This window comes from Dendrobates tinctorius, unplaced genomic scaffold (assembly GCF_039654945.1).
Source record: "Dendrobates tinctorius isolate UK_male_01 unplaced genomic scaffold, ASM3965494v1 ptg000028l, whole genome shotgun sequence".
In the NCBI taxonomy this organism is placed as follows: Eukaryota; Metazoa; Chordata; class Amphibia; order Anura; family Dendrobatidae; genus Dendrobates; species Dendrobates tinctorius.
In genome coordinates, this window is record NW_027361696.1 from 64,558,201 (window position 1) to 64,567,687 (window position 9,487).

At 42.6% G+C, this 9,487-nt stretch overlaps 1 protein-coding gene across 2 annotated transcripts in view; it reads left to right on the forward strand.

Moving 5' to 3' along the window:
- Nucleotides 1-4,664, forward strand: part of RIC8A (RIC8 guanine nucleotide exchange factor A) — a 42,486-nt gene extending 37,822 nt beyond the window's left edge. For both annotated transcript variants that reach the window (XM_073570852.1, XM_073570853.1), the window contains one exon: nt 3,226-4,664. In XM_073570852.1, the coding sequence (XP_073426953.1) occupies nt 3,226-3,346 (121 nt within the window). In that variant the 3' untranslated portion in view covers nt 3,347-4,664. The remainder of the gene's footprint in view (nt 1-3,225) is intronic.
- Nucleotides 4,665-9,487: the final 4,823 nt, after the last annotated feature.

Below are 9,487 nucleotides of genomic sequence, written 5' to 3' on the forward strand. Positions count from 1 at the left end.
TACAACCCTTAAAAAAACAGACCTTCCTGGGATTTATCCTGGATTCAGAACGGCAGGCGTGTCTGCTCTCAGATACCAAAATAGAGAAGGTACAGAATCTGGCTTTGGCTGCCCAAAAACAACCATATATGACATCGAGAAAAGCGATGTCTCTACTAGGTACCCTGACGTCCTGTATTCCGGCGGTCAGATGGGCTCAATTTCACACCCGACAACTCCAGGGGGAGAAACTATCAGCACAAGGATCGCTAAGTGGGCGTTTAGAAAGAAAGCTGGAGCTTTCCTTGCAAACCAGAGACTCTCTCAACTGGTGGCTGGACAGTACAAACCTGGCCTCAGGAATATCTTGGGACAGACAGACGACAGATGTGATTTCTAACAGATGCAAGCTCCTCAGGGTGGGGGGCACACCTAAGGGGTTACGTAGGCCAGGGCTCCTGGACGCCTCAAGAAATAAGGGCATCTTCCAACCTGAGAGAAATGTGGGCAGTGAAAAAAGCTCTAAGTCACTTCATTCCACTACTCAAGGGTCGCAATGTCCGCATCATGTCGGACAACAAAGTAACAGTGGCGTACATCAACCACCAAGGAGGGACGAGATCACACTCCCTAATGAAAGCGGCGAGCGATATTCAGAGCAGAGCAACATCTACACTCCTTAACAGCCTTGCACATAAAAGGGGCAGAAAACATAGAGGCAGATTTCCTGAGCCGCAATACTCTGAGGCAAGGAGAATGGGCGCTAAATCGGTCCATTTTTCAAAAAAATAACGCAGCTTTGGGGGAAACCAGTGATAGACCTCTTTGCCAACAAGCACAACAGGCAAACAGAAAGGATTTGCTCTCTAAACCCAAGGGAAAAGCCATGGGCAGTGGACTCATTGCACATTCAGTGGAACTTCAGGCTAGCTTATGCGTTCCCCCCAGTGGCTCTGATCCCAACAGTTGTCAAGAAGATCAGAAACGATCAAGCCAGGGTGATTCTAATAGCCCCATTTTGGCCGAAAAGGCCCTGGTTTTCTCTACTACAAAGAATGTCCCTCTCCGATCCATGGGTTCTGCCGGAAATCCCGAACCTACTAGCTCAAGGCCCAATATTCCACGCTCAGGTCAAAGGATTCCATCTGATGGCGTGGAATTTGAAAGGTTGCTTTTAATAGATAGAGGGTTCTCCCCCGGGTTGGTGGCCACCCTGCTTAAAAGTAGTAAACCGGTGACGACTAACATCTACGGCAGAACATGGTTCTTAGGTAAGCCGTTAGAACAATAACCCCCGATTAGTGCCATCTTGGAGTTTTTACAATCAGGGTTGCAGCTGGGGTTAGCGGTAAACACACTTAAAGTTCAGGTGTCTGCACTGGGGCGCTCTACAACTGCAACTTGGCAGCAAATAGATGGGTAGCCAGGTTCATTAAATCCTGCCATAGAGCTAGGCCTATCCCAATACCCAGAATAGTGCCCTGGGATTTAAACCTAGTACTAGAGGCCCTTACAAAGGAACTGAATGAGCCGTTACATCAGCTACCCCTAAAGTTTCTGACCCTAAAGACGATCATTTTAGTGGCCCTTACATCGGCCCGTAGAATAAGCGACTTGCAGGCTCTCTCGGTAAATCCACCCTATACACAAGTTTTTCAGGATAGGGTGGTGTTAAGAACAGACCCCGCTTATCTGCCTAAGGTAACATCAGATTTCCATCGGGGTGAGGAGATTGTCCTCCCATCCTTCTGCGAGAATCCAAAAAATTTGGGGGAGGAAAAATTCCATAGTTTGGATGTCAAGAGAGCCCTGTTAGAATACATAACAGTCACTAGCCAGTGGAGGAGGTCCCAGTCCCTATTCGTAGCTTTTCAGGGTGCCAGGAAAGGCTATGGGGTTTCAAAAGGGACCATTGCTAGATGGATTAGGGAGGCCATTAGTGTAGCCTACTCAGCTAGTGGTCTTCCGATTCCTGACGGCATTCCACCAGAGCCGTGGCGACCTCCTGGGCTGAAAAGGCAGAGGTATCGATTGAACAGATTTGTAAGGCCGCTACCTGGGCCTCACCTTCAACCTTCTTTAAGCACTATAGATTATATCTATCTTCCTCTGCTGACTTAACCTTTGGTAGAAGGGTGCTGCAAGCGGTGGTCCCTCTCTAAGGTGTTTCAAAGTCTCCAAAAATCTCTCGGGTGTGCTGTTATGGGTGAAGGGAAAACCACCATGGTTACTTACCGGTAGCCAGTTTTTCCGGAACCCATGACAGCACCCGTATATCCCCCCCCCCCCTTTTCGCCGTATGGGTGTGCATGATTAAGTAGGGTGCATTTGTGTGATGTGGTGTTGGATTAACATGTAACTAACCGGGAAGTCCTCTCAATGCTCTGTAACCAACTGAAGCGGGGGAGAGGTGCCGCCCCTTATATCTCAGTTGGTTCCTGTCCTGGCGGGGCGGATCCCTCTCTCAGGTGTGCTGTCATGGGTTCCGGAAAAAACGGCTACCGGTAAGTAACCATGGTGGTTTTCATAGTCATGAAAATAAAGAAAACTCTCTGAACGAGAAGGTGTGTCTAAACTTTTGGTCTGTACTATATATATATTATCTATCTATCTATCTATCTATCCTCAAGATGAAAGCAGCACACCAAGAAAATTCCAGTCAAAGTGCTATTTATTAGTCCATCTGGTTAGTTGCCCATACAGCGGCGTTTCGGTCCTGGGAATTGAGGACCGAAACGTCGCTGTATGGGCAACTAGCCAGATGGGCTAATAAATAGCACTTTGACTGGAATTTTCTTGGTGTGCTGCTTTCATCTTGAGGACTATTTTTGAGGTTTGGTGTATGCCTGGAAGGCTTGCACCCGCATTGTTTGTTCATTTTTGTGCTGCTTTTTCCTTCTTTCTATATATATCTTAGAAATAATTTTTTTTTTTTTTATTCTGAATTATTTAAAAGCTGTATAATACGAAAAAAAAACAAGTTTGATGGCTATCATACTGACCTGAAGTTGTTGACCATGTTGCAGAAAAACCTCATAATGGCAATATTCCTTTTTTTTTTGTTATTTTATTTCTTTTTCATTTCACCCCTCTTGGAATTATTTGCCAAAGTTTTTTTTCAATATATTACTCGGTAAACTGAATGGTGGTGGTCAAAACTACTCGTTGTCTTGCAAAATTGCAAAAAAAAAAAACCAAACAAACCAGGTATTCATATGTTTTTTTTTTTCTTTTGTGTGTGTACAGAGAACAAATCATCCAGCCGATGGGAGTAACATCCGATGGGAGACTGGAGGCTTTAGACGAGGCGGCACAGAGGATGCTACAGCAGCAGGAATCTTCTGATCTGGAGACGGATTCAGACTAAAATTGTTTACGAGTTGACCGCACATGAAAGAAGTCCGAGCCATGCAGAAGTTCGGAGGAAGAGACTACTTCATAGGCGCCATAAACCACATGGGAAACTATATGTAGATTACTGTAGATGAATGTGAGACCTCGGCAGTAGACCACACACTTGGATGTTACAAAGTATAATATGGTCCTTTCGTAGGAGTATCTTCAGCCCCCCGAGGACCCCGCAGAGATCTGACGTTCCAGCTGTTTCCCAGGGTTCAGGGCACTGCGCCACAGCAGCTCTACTTGGATAGCTGCCAGACTGGGGAGTGCCGTCACCTATCCTACAAAGTTGGCGCCAAACAAGTCTTTACCACTAGAAAGCAACACTTCTTATACACACTGCCACCAGAGGGCGACTGGTTTAATGATAGATATGAGTAGATGCAGGCGGTATATTTAGTGGCTGTAGGATTCTTTCCCCCCCCCCCCCAAAAAAAAAAAAAAAATTCCCCTTTAAGTAATTTTCCAAAAAAAAAAAAAAAGCACAATGACTAGGGGGTGCAGTGATTCTGGGTACACCAAAATAACTAGGGGGTCATTTATTACAGGTGCATCAAAATAACTAGTGGTGCAGTGATTCTGGGTGCACCAAAATAACTAGTGGTGCAGTGATTCTGGGTGCACCAAAATAACTAGTGGTGCAGTGATTCTGGGTGCACCAAAATAACTAGTGGTGCAGTGATTCTGGGTGCACCAAAATAACTAGTGGTGCAGTGATTCTGGGTGCACCAAAATAACTAGTGGTGCAGTGATTCTGGGTGCACCAAAATAACTAGTGGTGCAGTGATTCTGGGTGCACCAAAATAACTAGTGGTGCAGTGATTCTGGGTGCACCAAAATAACTAGTGGTGCAGTGATTCTGGGTGCACCAAAATAACTAGTGGTGCAGTGATTCTGGGTGCACCAAAATAACTAGTGGTGCAGTGACTCTGGGTGCACCAAAATAACTAGTGGTGCAGTGATTCTGGGTGCACCAAAATAACTAGTGGTGCAGTGATTCTGGGTGCACCAAAATAACTAGTGGTGCAGTGATTCTGGGTGCACCAAAATAACTAGTGGTGCAGTGATTCTGGGTGCACCAAAATAACTAGTGGTGCAGTGATTCTGGGTGCACCAAAATAACTAGTGGTGCAGTGATTCTGGGTGCACCAAAATAACTAGTGGTGCAGTGATTCTGGGTGCACCAAAATAACTAGTGGTGCAGTGATTCTGGGTGCACCAAAATAACTAGTGGTGCAGTGATTCTGGGTGCACCAAAATGCCTAGTGGTGCAATGATTATGGGTGCACTAAAATGCATAGGGGTTCATTGATTCTGGGTGCACCAAAATGCCTAGTGGTCCAATGATTCTGGGTGCACCAAAATGCCTAGTGGTGCAATGATTATGGGTGCACTAAAATGCCTAGTGGTCCAATGATTGTGGGTGCACTAAAATGCATAGGGGTTCATTGATTCTGGGTGCACCAAAATGACTAGTGGTGCAGTGATTCTAGATGCATCAAAATAACTATGGGACAGTGATTATGAGTTCGGATGCACCAAAATGGCTAGTGGTGCAGTGATTCTGGGTAGAGTTGAGCAACTTTGGTCGGATCGGGATTCATTAAACAAAATTTGAGTCGGATGAAACTGGTCCGACTAGGGCAAAAAAAGTCGGAGTTTCGTCCGAAACCCGACCCCAATGCAAGTCAATGGGAAATAAAAGTCAGCATTGAGTAGATGAATTTCATCCGCTCTATGCCGACTTTTATTTCCCATTGACTTGCATTGGGGTCGGGTTTAGGAAGAAACTCTGACTTTTTTTGCCCTAGTCGGACCAGTTTCATCCGACTCAAATTTTGTTTCATGAAACCCAATCCGACCAAAGTCGGTTAACTCTAATTCTGGGTGTGCTAAAACCACTAGTGCTACAGTGATTCTGGGTGCACCAAAATAAGATATTAAAATGTATTCGAAGCTTTCAGTCAGTCCACATAAGTTACCACCGTACTGTTAGGATTTGCTTCTTCTGCCAACATAGAAATGAGTGATTGTGAAGAATTACAGGTGTATATGAACCGGGACCCTAAGTAACCGTGATATGTATATCTGTAGTCAATGTGACGACGCTGCTATAGACGGATTGTGCAGAATTTCTTTATGAAGGACGTATATTTAGGAAATTTGTTATTTAATGTGCATGTGAAAGGTTCGCCTCGTGCCCCGGTATATTACACTGAGATGTTCTTTCTAGGCTTTAGTGCAGAAGATGTAATGCTACGAACAATGATAAAACGCCACAAGAGCGATCATAAACCTGTAGTGACTGATCAATTCTCTATTTTATAAAATAGCCAAATATTTAATTGTGCTGCTCGTGGTTTTTTATATTGGTAAGTGTGTGAATATCTGATAAATTGATAGCTTTAATGCAGTTATTATTTTAGTAAAAGAAAAAAATAAATACTAATTCTTTTACTTTTTTTTTTTAACTGTAAATTTTTATTAAAGTTTTGACAGTTTTTGACAGATGAAAATAATTCGGGATAAACTTTTAAACTTTTACAATACAGAAAATAGAAAACGAGGAGCCACAGTGACTCTCCAACCAAAATACAACAGATTCAAAAACAGTTATCTTAAATGTAACCTTAAATGTACAAACAAAAAGACAGGACACACACCACAAGGAATGGAAGAGGAAAAGATGAACTCCGAAAGGAGGGGAGACCAGAGTACTAAGAGTGGCCTTTTCTGTCCTCTGAGCCCAAAAGTAAACCCAGGGAGCCCAAACCGAATCGAAGCGCTCCACAATCGCTTTTAGAATCGCCGTCATATATTCCATCCTTTGGATGTCATTAACTCTATGAAGTAAGGTGGGCAGGTCTGCCTCCAGTTGAGAGCTATCAGACACTTAGCCACTGTAAGAATGTGTAGAAGCAATGTGGCTGATTTTTTGCCCATCCCTATAGGGGTATTTACTTTTAAAATGTTCCTCCATTCCACAACATAAGTTTTATTTGGAGGGTTCCTTTTAACAATGGATCCACTGGCAATAGATGCTGACTAAGTTTGGGATCACACATGTGAGAAACTCGGACGAGTCTCGCATCTTAATACCTGACACTGCCGCAGGCACTTGGGAGTGGAGCGTGCGGCTGCATGTATTTCTATGCAGCCGCACGCTCTGCTCCCAGCTGCCGGCTGCAGTGCCAGGTATTAAGATGCGAGACTCGTCCGAGTTTCTCACATGTGTGATCCCAGCCTAAGTGGGGTTCCCACTGTAGGGACTCCCACAATATTGCCACAATAAGGGACCCCGGTCTCACCAACTGGAACTAGGAGGAGTTAATAATACTCCACCATATTACTCGCTTGGCTAACATTGCAAATTTAGAAAACTGCTAACATGCAAAAATCCACTCTCCTTCCCCTTAATTATAAGGAAAATTCCTACAAATGCAGAAACTGTCCTTGCCATGTAATTTGATTTCACGATTTCCAGATAGCAAATTGCCAGGAAATTCCCCAATATTTAACCATTATGACCTGTTATTTTTATTAAACTCGTTTTATTGAAGATTATACAACATAAAAAGGTTACATCATAGAACAAACAGTATTTCTCATTAACCCCTTCTAGCTATAACAGCTATAACCTTTTCGTTTTTTTGTTTTTGCTCCCCTTCTTCCCAGAGCCATAACTTTTTTTTCTTTTTTCTTTTTTTCCATCAATATAGGCTTTTTTTTGCGAGACAAGGTTTACTTTTGAATGACACCATTCATTTTACCATATATTGTACTGGAAAACAGATTAAAAAAAAATACAAAGTGCAGTGAAATAGCAAAAAAGTGCAATTCCACAATTTTTTTTTTTATTACCATGTTTTTCTATATGGTAAAACTGAACTGCCATTATGATTCTCCAGGTCAGTGCAAGCACAAGGATTCCAAACCTGTATAGTTTTTTTTTTTTTTTTTGATTTAGGTGGTGAAAAAAATTCCGCAATTTGTATGAAAAACAGTTTTAGCGTTTGTCACCATTTTCCGAGATCAGTAGCTTCTCCATTTTTCGAGAGCTGGGTGATGGCCTACTTTTTGCTCCCTGAGCTGACTTTTTTTTTATTGATCCCATTTTCGGGTAGATACGTGGTTTTGGTCGCCTCTTGTTGCCGTGGCCAAAAAAAATTCTGGCGTTTCAATTTTTTTCTCAATGCGCCATTTACTTATTTGATTCAGTTAAAGTGTGTATATATATATATATATATATATATATATATATATATATATATATATATATATATATATATATATATTACTGTTTTATTTTTAATGGTGCAAAAGGAGAGTGATTTTGAACTTGTGTTTTTTTTTTTTTGTTTCCCGATGACCTGTGCTATACATAGCAGGGCTACAGCTCTGCTATGTATAGCAAAAATTAAAAACTGCTAGGAACGCCAGGCACGGGGGTCTTCTGCAGACACCTGGCCGTCATGGTAATGCATCCCCCGATCACGTGATGGGGGCACTGACAGGTGAGATTTGTGCCGCATTTCTGGCTTGCATGTGTTAAATCCTGTTGTCAAGAGATCAATGGTTAACAGCCACGGGTGGAGTACCGATCCACCTTTGGCAGTTAAAAGCACGTTACAGTGCTGGAGCCAATATAAAAAACGGACACGACTTATGACGTAAATATACGTCATATGATGTGAAGGGTTAATGCTGTCTGGTAAAGTTATTCTTGCCCTTAACATACCATGGGTCTAAAATCTCAACCAAAACCATAAGACACCCTTTAGGGGCACCGAATATCACATACTTTATCGTGAGAGAATACTCCTCGTCACCTGGAGACTAACAAACGCTTAAATTTCTTATGAAATTTTTGAGGGCAATGTCTATTCTTACATACCACCCTCTCGTAGGAAGCTGCAGTATTTACCATAGTGACCCAGTGTGAAATTTGTGGGGATCTTCTATTCATCCATGTCATGGCCAAAAACAATGTTTCCCTGAGAAGAGTACAAGGGTAATGTATTCTTGAATTGAAAAATCTTTTTGGGTGGCTCGCCACGCTTGAACCGCAAGTGTGTGATTTGGCAAGAAGGTCAGTTTAAGCATTTAGTGAACATCGTAAAAAAAAAAAACCTGTGGAATTGCACTTTTTTTCAATTTCATGGCACTTTTGAATTATTTCCCGTTTTCCAGTACACAATATGGTAAAACCAATGGTGTTCAAAAGTACAACTTGTCCAGCAGAAAACAAGTCCCACATTGCCATATTAACTGGAAAAAAAAAGATGTAGCTCTGGGAAGAAAGGGAGCGAAAAACAAACGCAAAAAAAAGGTCGTGAAGGGGTTAAACGACTAAAGGGGCGTCCTCTCATGCTATGTAAACCACTGATGCCAGTAGAGAGGCTCCTACTTTTATTTTGTAGTTTTCCTGTCCTCTCTGGGGTACCATCATGGGTTCTGGAAAATCCCATTACCGGTAAGTAATGGTTTTTTTTTTTTTTCAAGGGGGAGTGGCTCACAGATCCTCTGGGGTGTGTCTTTAGGCAGCTGGGCCATTCCCCCACAGTAAAGGCTATAAAAATGACTAGAACCGTATGGCTGATTTAAAAAAAAAAAAAAAAAATCAAATGCATAGGGGCGCAGCTGGAATAAATTAAGGGCAAAAATTGGACACATTCAACCTTGTGACAGGTCTTCTTTAAAGATATACTCCTAGTATGAAAAGTGATCATCTACTCATGGGATGAGAGATGATTGCTGGGACCTCAATTGATTACTAGAATGGGCATCCTATGGAAAAGTGGTTACTTGTTATCATTTATACTCCCTTAAAGGGTTAATGGCGTTACACAATATTACATAACTCGAATTTCATGCTGTTTTCCGTTAGAAGGTAGTTGTGCAGCGTCAGCTCCGTGAGCTGTTCAGTAATTATCTTCCCTCGGGCTTGGGAGCTGCCTTGCTCAACATCACTGCATGTGACTTCAAGTGCAATGGAAGATTGATCTCTGAAATATCTCTTGCGTGTGATCCCAAGGGCTCGTAAAGATGTTTGATAATCGGGAGGTATCGGCGAGCGCTGTGCACAGGTAGAGCCCGCAACTGTCCAAAC